Raw genomic sequence first — 14,455 nt, 5'->3', positions numbered from 1 at the left:
TTAACTGTTCACTGAGCTATTAGGAATGGGCAATAAATGCTGGACTAACCAGTGACATCCTCATCTTGTTGATGAATAAAAGAGGTGCCTTCTGTCATCACCTTTGAATGGCCGAGGCTTAACTTTAAGATTCTGACCCCATATTCTGCACTGCTTCTATGTCACCCAGTAAGAGCAAGTGTATCTTCTATCCATCTTAGTGCTTTAGTCACTTTAAATGCTTCAATTATATTACCCCATCATCTCTTAGATTTAAGAGAACATAAATCTAATCTACTAATTTCTATTTTGAAAGTATTTGAGTAATTTTGTGTTGTGTTTTGGGTTCATGTTGTAACTAGAAAATCTACATTTAGAGATTTTTCTCCTGGAATAATATCAGCATGTGACCTGATAATAAACTGACTCTTATTTTTCACTTTCAGTAAAAAAGCAGTGCAGGAGGTGCAAGCCAGAAACCAAATCTGTATTCTTGATATCGACATGCAGGGTGTGAGGAATATCAAAAAAACAGACCTGTGCCCAATTTATATTTCCATTCAACCACCGTCATTTGAAATTCTTGTAAGTACAGTGCTGAGACCTGTCATTGCCTTTGGGCTAGCGAGGTGCTTTTCATGAAACCAAGTTTTAATCATGCAAATGGAATGAAGTGTCTTTACGTAAAGGAATACTCCTCAAGTGCCATCATAAAAATCCAATCTGCAGCTGATGATTGGATGAATATGGAAAGATTTGTGCATTTATTTTTTATTTTTAATCAGAATCTGGTTGCCATGGTACCTCTCTGGTCCAACTAGGCTGAGTGTGATTGATTCGAATGAAACAACAAACAAAATAAATAATATTGTTGCCGATTTATACCAAATAGATGTAGACCGTCTTTAAAGTTGGGTAATTCAGTCAAATCCGCAGAATATTGTGAAAATATTTTGTTGCTTTGGAACAGAGGGGCAGGAGTATGTCATTCAGCCCCTCGAGTCTTCCATCATTCAGTTAGATAGAACATAGAAGAAATACAGCACAGAACAGGCCCTTCGGCCCATGATGTTGTGCCGAGGTTTAATCCTAATGTAAAATATAATAATTTAACCTGCGCACCTCTCAACTCACTGCTAGCCATGTGCATGTCCAGCAGTCACTTAAATGTCCCCAATGACTCTGCTTCCACCACCACTGCTGGCAACGCATTCCATGCATTCACAACTCTCTGCTTAAAAATATTATCTGGGTCTTTGGATTAATAGTCCAGCAGTAATACTACTCTGCCATCACCGCCCCTTGGCTGATCAGTGGCTGGACTCCATATACCTGCCGTTGGCCCATATCCCTTAATACTTTGGCTTAACAAAAAATTCTCTCTTTCAAATTTAAATTCACAACTGATCTAACATCCACTGCTGTTTGCGGAAGAGTTCCAAACATTACCACTGTCTGTGTGAAGAAGTGCTTCCTAACATCTCTCCTGAACAGCCTTACCTGATTTCCGATGACTACAATCAGATCACCCCTTAATCTTCTAATTTTTCAGAAAATAGGCCTAATTTGTATAATCTCTCCTCATGCCTTAACTCCTGAAATCCAGGCATTATTCTTTAAGCTACATTGTACTCCTTCCAAGGCCAACCTATCCTTCCTCAGGTGCCCAATCTACACTCACTTCAAGTGGGAGCTAACCAGAGTTCTGTGTAATTGCAGTATGAGTTCTGCATCCTTGTACTCTAGTCCTCTAGATATAAAGACCAACCTTTCTTAGCTTTCTTGTTTATGTTCTGCACCTGTTTGTGACATTTTAAAAATCTCTGCACTTGAACCTTCAAGTCTCTTTGAACTTCTAATGTATTTAACTTCACACTCTCTATAAAATAGCCTGATCTATCCTTTCTCAGTTCAAAATCGATATCCTATTGCTAACTTTGCCCATTCACTTAGACAGTGCAGACGATAGCATAAACACTATGATGCTACCTAACTTTGTGTAATTAGCAAATTTGGATATATGACTTTCTGTATCGTTATTCAAGTCATTTATAAATAATGTGAATAATTGAGCTCCTAACACAAATCATTGTGAGATACCACTGGTCACTCTCTGCTAATTTAAGTACCTGTGAAATATCAGTACTTTCTGTCACCTGACACTCTGCCACTTTGCCATCAATGCCATGGGCTTCTATTAACAGTCTCCTTTATGGAACTTTATTAGATGCCTCTGGAAGTCCATATAAGAGCATCATAGACATTCCCTTGTCCACTACATTAGTCACCTCTTTAAACAATTTAATGAGTTCGTCAGGCATGACCTACCTGTCTTTAATCTGTGCTGGCTCTCCCTGATTTAACTGAAAATTTTCAAAGTGTTCAGTTGCCCCATCGATTATAGACTCCAACAATTTCTCCACCAAAAGTGTTCTACTAACTGATCTTTAATTCCTTGGTTTTCCTCTTTCACTGTTCTTTAAAAAGCAAAGTCGCATGTGGAATTTTCCAATCCAGTGGGATGACTCCTGTATCTGAGGAACTCAGAAAAATTATAGTTAGAGTTTCTTTAGTCTGCTCCTCTACTTTAACACCCATGGATGGGAGCAGTCAGGTCCTGGGGATTTGTTATTCTTTGATTCCATTAATTTCCTCATTACTGATGCTTTATTGCATTAATTTGGTTAAGTCCTCATTCTCAATACATGATTAATTTCTTTGGGATTTTGGATAAGCTACTGCCTTTTCTTCTGCAAATACTGAGGCAAAGTAGCTATTCAACATCCGCTATTTCTCAAGAGTCATTGACAATATTCCCACTTTCAGTCTTAAATCAGCCAACCTTGTTCTTGACAGCCTGCTTTTCCCCTTCATGTAATTGTAACATTTTCTCTTTCTTTGTTTAACATCCGGTTCACATTTGGATTCACTAGGTTAAAGTTAACTTCCATCCCCAAGCAATATTCTCTCTCTTTATTTGCAGTACAAAATATTAGGTGTGTTTTGAGAAAATTGTAATGTTATTATTAAGTGGTAAGAGAAAACATTTGTATTTATCACTATAAATAACTGTACCCCCTTCACATTGTCAGAAATACAATTTTTCCAGTCTTTTCTAGGGAGACAGGAATTTTAAGTGATTGCTGATGTAAGTGTTTTTAAATGTCATTCAGTGCTGAATTCAGAACAAGTGTTAAGTGCAAGAAGCATGCTTATAATAGGGCGTACACAGCTTCTAAACACACTTGAAACAGATTCAATAAAAGCTGTTAGAATGGAGTTGGCGGGGACAGCAGAATACTGGGCTATGGATAAATAACAGAAAATTGGAATTCATTCATTGAATCTTTAAAAGCTAGTACAGACATGAAGGGCTGAGACTTCCCACTTACAACTGTGTAAAGTCAGACTATTCCTATACACAGTGCAGTCTCTAGGCCTGTCAAGTCTGCGCTGAGTCTTTTGAAGAGCAATTGACTAACTCTTTATACTGATGGGAAACATTTCTCCCAATCTGTTCTGTCTATGCCCCTCAAACATTGGACACCTCCAAAGAGATTCCCCTCAGCATTCTCTGCTCTAAAGAAAACAATCCCAGCCCATTTAGTCTTTCTTCATAGCTGAATCGCTCCAGTCTTAATGACAACATGGCAAATCTCTTCACCCTCTCTAGTGCAATCACATCCTTCCTATAGTGTGGCAACCTGAACTGCTCACAGTACTTAAGCTGTGGCCTAACATTCTAGATGCCTCCATCATAACCTCCTTGTTCTTGTATTCAGTACCTTAACCACTTTGTGTATGGGTTCTGCTATCCTCAATGATCTCTAGCTTAATAATATCCTTCCTACAGCAGAACTGGATGCAGTATTCCAGAAGACGCCTCACTAATATCTTGTACCATCTCAATTTGACTTCCCAACTCCTATAATCAAACGACTGAGCATGAAGGCCATTTGGCACGCTTGCCTTCATGCCTTTTTAACCACCCCATCTATATGTGTCATAAACTCCAAAGAATTATGTTCCTGAACTCTTTGGTTCCTCTGTTCCACAACACTGCCAAAGGCCCTACCATTAATTGTATAAGCCCTACCCTTATTTGTTGTGCTAGTACTCGCGTTTATCCAGATTGAATTCCATCTGCTGTTTTTCAACTCATTGACCCATTTGATCAAGATCCCTTTGTAATCTAAGAAAACCTTCTTCACTGTCTACTATGCCACCAATTTTGGTGTTGTCCACAAGCTTACTAATCATGCCTTCTATATTCTCACCCAAATGATTTATGTAAATAACAAGCAAAAGAGGACCTAGAACTGATCACTGGTGACAGGCCTCCAGTCCAAAACGCAACTCTCCACCACCACTGTTTCCTGCTGCTAAGCCAATTATCCAACTGGCAATCTCACCCTGATTCTTTGTGACCTAACTCATTATTCTACATGCAGAACCTTGTTGGAGACTTTATGAAAGTCCAAGTAAACACCGTCTACCGCTCTGCCCTCATCAATCTTTTTGGTAACTTCCTTAAAAAAGTTTGTGGGATACGATTTTCCTTACACAAAACCGTGCTGACTATCCCTAATCAATTTTTGTCTCTCTAAATGTCTATACATTCTATTTTTTTATAATCAGCTCTAACAATTTACCCACAACTGAAATCAAACTCGGTCTATAGTTCCCTGATTTCTCCTTACAACCTTTCTAAACAAAGGTACAACATTAGCCACCCTCCAGTCATCAGACACCTCGCCCATAGTTATCGATGATACAAATATTTATGCAAAGGGCCTCTCTTTCCTCCCTTTTCATTTTTTCATTCTGGGTTACATTAGATCAGGTCCCAGAGCTTCATCCATCTTTATATTCTCTAAGACCACCTGAACTTCCTCTTCTGTAATGTGAACTGTTAAACATCAAAATTTCTTTGTGTTGTGTAGTCTCCCTTTCTTTCTACACCGTAAAAATTGACGTGAAATATTTATTTAATATCTCTCCCCACCTCCTGGGGTTCAACACAAATATGACTTTGTTGCTGTATAAGGGGCCTTACCTTCAAAGTTCCATTTGTTTTGCCCGAGAGTGGCGCGAATCTTAAGACATTTAAAGTATTTAGCTGAGCACTTTAAATGCCATTGTATACAAGGCTTTCGGCCAAACGCCGATACCGGCCAATTTGTCATTTGTAGAATTTCCAAGTTAAATACGTCACTGAGGTCTCCAGTAACTTTGACATTACAATTTATTTTTAAGCTATTTGTTGGAGTAAACCTGTATTGAATTAAATTCGGTTGGAACTTTTAAAGTTAACTTAATCTACAAAATCCATTTTTAGGAACAACGACTGAGACAGAGAAAAACTGAAACTGAGGAAAGTTTGCAAAAGAGGTTGGCAGCAGCAAAATTGGACATGGAATTCAGTAAGTATTTGAACAAATATTTGCTGATGTTCTAACTGTATTTTGTACCAGTAAAACTTCCTATTTATGATGGTGGCGTGTAGCAGTAACAGTGTAGAATACTGGGTATAGTTAAAATGCATATTATCATGTACCTATATTTGAATAGAGTCATAGAGATGTGCAGCATGGAAACAGACCCTTCAGTCCAACCTGTCCATGCCAACCAGATATCCCAACCCAATCTAGTCCCACCTGCCAACACCCGGCCCATATCCCTCCAAACCCTTCCTATTCATATACACATCCAGATGTCTTTTAAATGTTGTAATTGTACCAGCCTCCACCACTTCCTCTGGCAGCCTATTCCATACACGTACCACCCTCTGCATGAAAACGTTGCCCCTTGGATCTCTTCTATATCTTTCCCCTCTCACCCTAAACCTATGCCCTGTAGTTCTGGACTCCCCGACCCTAGGGAAAAGACTGTGTCTGTTTATTCTATCCATGCCCCTCATAATTTTGTAAACCTCTATAAGGTCATCCCTCAGCCTCTGACGCTCGAGGGAAAACTGCTTCAGTTTGTTCAGCCTCTCCCCATAGCTCAAATCCTCCAGCCCTGGCAACATCCTTGTAAATCTTTTCTGAACCCTTTGAAGTTTCACAACATCTTTTCGATAGGAAGGAGACCATAATTGCACGCAATATTCCAACAGTGAATAAATTCAAAGCACAGGCAAGCGTATAGCTGAGATTTTTTTGAAATAGAAATAAATTTGGATGGAGTTAGAATGATCAATTCAATGAAACATGTCTGTGATAAATCTTTGTCCTGCAGGTAAGGAGCCTGGTATATTTGATGAAGTACTAATTAATGATGTTTTAGAAGATACCTATATTCGGTTGAGATCGGTTCTTAGTGAGGTAAGCTAAAGGTGAATCAGCCTGCACATTTTATCTTTAGTGAGAGCACTGATCTAATAGTATACTAAACCTTTTTGCTGGTTCTAACGTGTGGCCATTTTACACTGATGAGAACAAAATAGTTTGCTGTAAAATCAACTGGATGATCACTCCTCCGGTTGTTACGGGGGATTTCAACATGCAGGTAGATTGGGAGAATCAGGATGGTATTGGACCTCAAAAAAGAGACTTTGTGGAGTGCCTTCGAGATGGATTCTTAGAACAGCTGGTCCTGGACCCTACCAGGGAGAAGGCAATTCTGGATCTGGTATTGTGCAACGAACCAGAATTGATCAGGGACCTCGAAGTGAAGGAGCCATTGTGAAGTAGTGACAATACTACAATAAGCTTCAATCTGCAATTTGAGAGGGAGAGGGTACAATCGGAAGTGACAATATTTCTGTTGAATAAAAGGAACTATGGAGCTGTGAGGGAGGTGCTGGACAAAGTTCAATGGTGCAATATCTTAGCAGGGATGACAGTGGAGAAACATGGGCGGATATTTCTGTGTATAATGCAGAAGATGCAGGATCAGTTCGTTCCAAAAAGTAAGAAAGATTAAAGTTTGGGAGAAGATCTATAGCTCGGGTGCTCGTTGTTGTGGTTCTGTTTGCCGAGCTGGGACGTTGCAGACGTTTCGTCCCCTGTCTAGGTGACATCCTCAGTGCTTGGGAGCCTCCTGTGAAGTGCTTCTGTGATGTTTCCTCCGGCATTTACAGTGATTAGTATCTGCTGCTTCCGCTTGTCAGTTCCAGCTGGCCACTGCAGTGGCCGGTATTTTGGGTCCAGGTCGATGTGCTTATTGATTGAATCTGTGGATGAGTGCCAGGCCTCTAGGAATTCCCTGGCTGTTCTGTTAGGCTTGTCCTATAATAGTGTTGTCCCAGTTGAACTCCTGTTGCTTGTCATCTGAGTATTACAGCACAATTTCAATACGCTCTCCCCACTGGAAATGGATTTTTCATCACCCCACTTTCCATAATGAGTTTAAATTCTAAATTGCTTTCCTTCAATTTGTTACCTGTTCTCATTTCATCTTTTCTGAATGTATACTGGATTGCCTCAGTCGATGGCTCATCCTATCAGTTTATACATGTCTTTTCAGAGCAGAGAAACAGCAATAAATACCAAGAATGAATGTTTCAGATTATAACTTTAAGCACCTCGTCAAAGAGATCCACCCCTCCTTTTGAGTAACAGGAGCACCTCAGCTATTCCATCCCTAGCATAATCTTCTTGAAAACAGCTTCCCTCTTTTTAAGAAAGAATCACCTTTCCCCGGTAATTTAACACATTACTAAGGCTGGCCAGCATACAGTTATCACAGGTAAAATCTTCCAGAAGGCAAAACATTTTACAAACTCTGTAGTGTGCAAAGTATTCCAATGTAATGTTAAATTATTTGTTTAGCCTTGAAAGTGCTGGTTAATAAACTTAATACTGAATATTTCTAAGTATCTGAAAATTTTGTAGTACTACAATCACTAAGAGAAGGAACAGCACCAGGAGGAGAACTGTAAGATTCCAAAGTCATGTACTTTTTAGGGTACAGGACCTTGAGTGTAGGGAGGTTATGAATAATGCAGCGATCTCGAAGGAGGGTGCCTGTAAACAGAAGGGTGGATTGAAGTGTGTATACTTCAATGCCAGAAGTATAAGAAATAAGGTAGGTGAACTTGCAGCGTGGGTTGGTACCTGGGACTTTGATGTTGTGGCCATTACAGAGACGTGGGTAGAACAGGGACAAGAATGGCTGTTGCAGGTTCCAGGGTTTAAATGTTTTAGTAGGATCAGACATGGGGGTAAAAAAGGGGGAGGTGTGGCATTACTTGTCAAAGATAGTATTACAGCAGTGGAATGGACGATGGAAGAGGACTTGCCATCTGAGGTAGTTTGGGCTGAGGTTAGAAATAGGAAAGGTGAGGTCACCCTGTTAGGTGTTTTCTACAGGCCTCCTAATAGTCCGAGAGAAGTAGAGGATAATATTGCGAGGATGATTCAGGAAAAGAGTGAAGGTAGCAGGGTGGTTGTTATGGGGGACTTTAACTTCCCAGATATTGACTGGGAGAGCTATAGCTCGAGTTCATTAGATGGGTCGGTGTTTGTCCAATGTGTGCAGGAGGGTTTCCTGACACAATATGTAGACAGGCCAACAAGAGGTGAGGCTATACTGGATTTGGTTCTAGGTAATGAACCAGGCCAGGTGTTAGACTTGGAAGTAGGTGAGCACTTCGGGGACAGTGACCACAACTCGGTGACTTTTACTTTATTGATGGAGAGGGATAAGTGTGTGCCGCAGGGCAAGAGTTATAGCTGGGGGCAGGGAAATTATGATGCAGTGAGGCATGACTTAGGATGTGTGGATTGGAAAAACAGGCTTCAAGAGAAGAACACTAATGAGATGTGGGGATTGTTCAAGGAGCAGCTACTACGTGTCCTCGATAAGTATGTACCAGTCAGGCATGGTGTAAAGGGCCTTGTGAGGCAGCCGTGGTTTAGTAAGGAATTGGAATCCCTTGTGAAAGGGAAGAAGGCGGCATATGTAAAGATGAGGCGTGAAGGTTCAGTTGGGGCGATAGAGAGTTATAAGGTAGCCAGGAAGGATCTAAAGAGAGAGCTAAGAGAAGCGAGAAGGGGACATGAAAAGTCTTTAGCTGGTAGGATTAGGGAAAACCCAAAGGCTTTCTATAGGTATGTCAGGAATAAAAGGATGACTAGGGTAGGTATCGGTCCAGTCAAGGACAGTAGTGGGAAGTTGTGTGTGGAGGCGGAGGAGATTGGAGAGACACTAAATCAATACTTTTCATCAGTATTCACTCACGAACAGGACACTGTTGCTGATGTGAATATGGAGTCACAAATGATTAGAATGGATGGCCTGGAAATATGCAGGGAAGATGTTCTGGGAATATTGGAGAGGATGAAAATAGATAAGTCTCCTGGGCCTGATGGCATTTACCCTAGGATCCTATGGGAAGCTAGGGAGGAGATAGCAGAGCCATTGGCCTGGATTTTTATGTCGTCATTGTCAACGGGAATAGTACCAGAGGACTGGAGGATAGCGAATGTGGTCCCCTTGTTCAAGAAAGGGAGTAGGCATAGCCCTAGTAACTATAGGCCAGTGAGTCTGACTTCAGTGGTGGGCAAAGTCTTAGAGAGAATGGTAAGGGATAAGATTTATGAACATCTGGATAGGAATAACGTGATCAAGGATAGCCAGCATGGTTTTGTGAAGGGCAGGTCGTGCCTCACAAACCTTATTGAGTTCTTTGAGAAGGTGACTAAGGACGTGGACGAGGGTAAAGCAGTAGATGTTGTGTATATGAATTTTAGTAAGGCGTTCGATAAGGTTCCCCATGGTAGGCTAATGCTAAAACTACGGAGGTATGGCATTGAGGATACATTAGAGGTTTGGATTAGGAATTGGCTGGCTGGAAGGAGACAGAGGGTAGTAGTTGATGGACTATGTTCATCTTGGAGTGCAGTTACTAGCGGTGTACCACAAGGATCTGTTTTGGGACCATTGCTTTTTGTTATCTTTATAAATGATCTAGAGGAAGGGCTTGAAAGCTGGGTAAGCAAGTTTGCGGATGACACAAAAGTCGGTGGAGTTGTGGATAGTGAGGAAGGAAGTGGTAGGTTACAGCGGGATATAGATAAGTTGCAGAGCTGGGCAGAAATGTGGCAAATGGAATTCAATGTAGCTAAGTATGAAGTCATTCACTTTGGTAGGAGTAACAAGAAGATGGATTACTGGGCTAATGGTAGGCTACTTGGTACTGTGGATGAGCAGAGGGATCTTGGTGTCCATGTACACAGATCTCTGAAAGTTGCCACCCAGGTAAATAGTGCTGTGAGGAAGGCATATGGTGTACTGGGCTTTATTGGTAGAGGAATTGAGTTCCGGAGTCCTGAGGTCATGTTGCAACTGTATAAGACTCTGGTGCGGCCTCATCTGGAGTATTGTGTGCAGTTTTGGTCGCCATACTATAGGAAGGATGTGGAGGCATTGGAACGAGTGCAGAGGAGGTTTACCAGGATGTTGCCTGGAATGGTAGGAAAATCTTATGAGGAAAGGCTGAGGCACTTGGGGCTGTTCTCATTGGAGAAGAGAAGGTTTAGGGGAGATTTGATAGAGGTGTATAAGATGATTAGGGGTTTAGATAGGGTCGACACTGAGAACCTTTTACCGCTAATGGAGTCAGGTGTTACTAGGGGACACAGCTTTAAATTAAGGGGTGGTAGGTATAGGACAGATGTTAGGGGTAGATTCTTTACACAGCGGGTTGAGAGTTCATGGAATGCCCTGCCAGTAGCAGTGGTGAACTCTCCTTCTTTATGGTCACTTAAGCGGGCATTGGATAGGCATTTGGAAGTTATTGGGCTAGTGTAGGTTAGGTAGGATTCGGTCGGCGCAACATCGAGGGCCGAAGGGCCTGTACTGCGCTGTATCTTTCTATGTTCTAGATTAAGAACCAGCTATTACACTTTTTGGTAAGAAAACTTGCCAGGACACTTCGAGAGCCTTCACCTCTTTGAACAGTGTCTTGGGATTGTTAACAACATCCCAAAAGCAACATGCAACAGCCCTCAGCACTGCAAAGTATCACCTGAACCCAAAAACCACCAAACTATTCCTCTGAAAAGACATGTAGAAACCCGAAAAGCAGTTCAGATCAATAAAAATAGATTGTGCTTTGAGTTATGTCTCACTTTTTTGACATTTAAAAAAAACTTGCTTTATCTTGTGTTTTATTATAGGAAATCCAAAGGGTGAGAGCTTTGCAGAACTGAACTATTCCAAACTCCATCCCACTCAAAAATGTTAACATTATATTCCCTCAATATATACTAAGTGGGAAGAATAAAAATTTCCATAATACCAATGTATGTATTGAATATCTTGGTGTGCTCTTTTATTTTTGTTTGTTAGCTGTTGTTGAACTGGCATTCCATTTTTTGCCAGTGTCTATTGTCCTTGGGATGTTTTATGAATAATAGGAATACTTTTTTAATATAAGCAAAACGCTGGCATGTTGCTCATTATAATCAACTTTCTTTCTGTAACGCTTTGCAGGAAGGAATTGTTCAACTTTTATAGCTAGTGTTTTTTTTAAAGTGTATATACTAGATATCGTTATACCATCAACAGAATAGAGACTCTCTGAACACAAGTTACTAGAACTGTTGTATTTGTAATGTAAGTAATTGTGAATAGACCATGAACATAATTACTGTATTGAAGTAGAAAGAGAAGAATTATTTTGTTGAAGAGATATGTCATTTTTTGAGTTCTCCCATCAAGCAAAATTAGATGACTATTTACAACTGTCTTTGGGATTAAATAAAACTAATGAGAAAAGATGGAGTGCTGTGCTTATTTTATAGCTAAGACTGTTAGGGCAGTGACAACAGTTATGAAAGAAATCTACTGGCCAAAGAGCATCTACGGCAGATTGTATATGAACAATCAAAATTTCAGGTATGGAACGTGAAGATCGTTTGTAGATTTGCATTTCAATAAAAGCTGAAGCAGGCAATCCTTGAATGCAGATATAACAGCATTTCATAATTTGTACTTGAGGTATAGTCAAAATTTGAAGTAAAGATCAATATTTTTGCCATCAAGAGAAAAGCATCAGAATGAACAAGGGAAGTTATGGGTCAGTTCTAATAATCCTCACGTGGAACAAATAAGTTCTAGAATCTACACGATGAAATTTTCCAGATACCAAATTTAGGTTATTGTTTGACACTATGCATCATATATTTAGGTAACAAGTTTGGAGCCTAAAACGAAAATGTCAGCAGGAGGAGCACTTCTTGCCTTTAACCTGACAGACAGGGAAGACAAATAGTCCAAGGGTTAGCAAGGACAAATGAATCCTTCATGATCAAACAACTGGCCTGTGCATGCTCTCTCTGCCAGTAATGAATTTTGGCGCTATATGTATGTGACAAATATGATTGGCAGATCAGACTAAATAGTATGTCTTTTTAGTTGTTTGCAATAGGTAGATATTGACGATACTTGCAAAACTTGAAGCATAATATCTAACATTGTTTTTGGATAGCTCTTGCAAGCCTATATGTGCCATATGTTTCGGTCAGTCCTCAGCAGGGAGTAGGAACATATCTGAAAGGATAAGAACTTCTGAATTAGATGAATTGGGAATTATAATTCCCCGGTGAATTCTTCATCATTTACTTCCCAACCAGTCAGCACCTTTTTGTATGTATGTTGCTGCCTTTGAAATTTGGCATTCCTGTGTCTGTCCTGAGCGCAGAATCATAGAATCCCTACAGTACAGAGAAGAGGCTATTTGGCCTATCGGGTCTGCACTGACCCTGTGAACAGTATCCCATCCAGGGAGAATGTACAAACTGTATCCAATCACTCAAGGCTGGAATCAAACCTGGGTCCCAGGGACGCTGTGAAGGAGCAGTGCTAGCCACTGTGCCACCCCTAAGAGGAAAATCTTCAACAGTTTGACAATTGTCATGGTCAAGATGAAATTGCTAACATTTCTCTACTGTTGTGATTGTCCAGAAACAGCTTTCGCAAATTAAGTAATTTTAAATCAATTTGTAAACAGCAAAATTTATTGAAAGAATAAGATACATACATACTTACAATATTGACTTCCATGCAGTTTATAGATTTGTATTTAAAATATTCTTAACTAGAATAAGACACTCAAACTGCTAGCTGCTTTTGTTTCTGTTCTACTTAAACATGTCTGGATCTTGGCAGCCAGATATCCACAAAGTAAAAGCAAATTACTGCGGATGCTGGAATCTGAAACCAAAAGAGAAAATGCTGGAAAATCTCAGCAGGTCTGGCAGCATCTGTAAGGGGAGAAAAGGGCTGATGTTTCAAATCTAACTGACCTTTTGTCAGCTTTGACGAAGGGTCAGTTAGACTCGAAACATCAGCTCTTTTCTCTCCTAACAGATGCTGCCAGACCTGCTGAGATTTTCCAGCATTTTCTCTTTTGGTTCCACAAAGTAACTCCACATTTAAATTTGTAATTCCAAGAAAAACAGCAGCGGCATGAATCTTAAAAGAATTTATCTTTGGAAAATTAATAAAAGTTGAGCAAGGCATCAAATCAGAACAATAACTCAATTACAGTAGTCGGTCACATACTAAAATTGAGACTGCAATATTAATGCAGAAACCCCTCTGCCAACCCGAAAGTGTGGAATTTGATAATGTGGCTGAATTTGAAAATTTAGGCCTTTTGATTGTCTACATTTACCAGTGTATGTAATATAATCAATACTTCTAAATTTTAAACTATTTTGCTTTCACAAGGCTTCTAATTTAATTGCTAGGATATGTTGATAGCTATGCAGTAGTTAATCAAATACGTTAGAATGACTGGGGAACTAATTAGCATGGCCGTTTTCATTGTTTGAGAATGGAAGCAATTTGTCAGCTCCATCCTTTGTTGATTCTAACCTATACATTATATTTGTAGGGTAGGTCCTTCTACAAATCATTGTTGAAAGCAGGAAGTGAACACTACAACATGCATAGGGTGTTAAATATGACAGGCTGTTTCTTTGGATATTGAAATTTGACCTGCATATTCATTTTCAAGATTTGGGCATCATTGCTATATTGCACTGAAGTCGTACATCTTGAGCTGCTGGCAAAGATTAGTTAAGAGTTAGTTCCAAAGGACATACATATTGACCTTGAAACATAAATTGTTTTTGAGTCTCCACAGATTCTGAAAATGTGTTGCTGGAAAAGTGCAGCAGGTCAGGCAGCATTCAAGGAGCAGGAGATTCAACATTTCGGGCATAAGCCCTTCTTCAGGAATCTGAAGGCTTATGCTCGAAACGTTGAATCTCCTGTTCCTTGGATGCTGCCTGACCTGCTGCACTTTTCCAGCAACACATTTTCAGCTCTGATCTCCAGCATCTGCAGACCTCACTTTCTCCTCTCCACAGATTCTGTCAGGCCAATTAAGTTTTAGAGTAGTCGTGCAGCCTGGAAAATAACGGATACTTCCATGCAACCAGTCCATGCTGACCATGATCCCAAACCAAATTAGTCCATCTGCCTGCCATTTTGAGTGTTAATATTTTGGTATGGGACA

The 14,455-nt window shown here is 40.1% G+C and overlaps 1 protein-coding gene across 7 annotated transcripts in view; it reads left to right on the top strand.

Moving 5' to 3' along the window:
- LOC132816156 (guanylate kinase-like) overlaps nt 1–11,688 on the top strand; it is a 50,893-nt gene extending 39,205 nt beyond the window's left edge. For 5 of the 7 annotated variants that reach the window (XM_060825633.1, XM_060825630.1, XM_060825635.1 and 2 more), the window contains 4 exons: nt 426–564; nt 5,318–5,402; nt 6,220–6,305; nt 11,106–11,685. In XM_060825633.1, the coding sequence (XP_060681616.1) occupies nt 426–564; nt 5,318–5,402; nt 6,220–6,305; nt 11,106–11,138 (343 nt within the window). In that variant the 3' untranslated portion in view covers nt 11,139–11,685. Of the gene's footprint in view, nt 1–425; nt 565–5,317; nt 5,403–6,219; nt 6,317–11,105 lie in introns of all 7 variants that reach the window. The other 2 variants (XM_060825631.1, XM_060825632.1) reach the window with 2 other exon arrangements.
- The last annotated feature ends 2,767 nt before the right edge of the window (nt 11,689–14,455 follow it).

The sequence above is a fragment of the Hemiscyllium ocellatum genome, chromosome 5 (genome assembly GCF_020745735.1).
Source record: "Hemiscyllium ocellatum isolate sHemOce1 chromosome 5, sHemOce1.pat.X.cur, whole genome shotgun sequence".
Taxonomy (NCBI): domain Eukaryota; kingdom Metazoa; phylum Chordata; class Chondrichthyes; order Orectolobiformes; family Hemiscylliidae; genus Hemiscyllium; species Hemiscyllium ocellatum.
The sequence above is the reverse complement of the archived record's forward strand: the minus strand, read 5'-3'. Positions and strand labels throughout refer to the sequence as shown.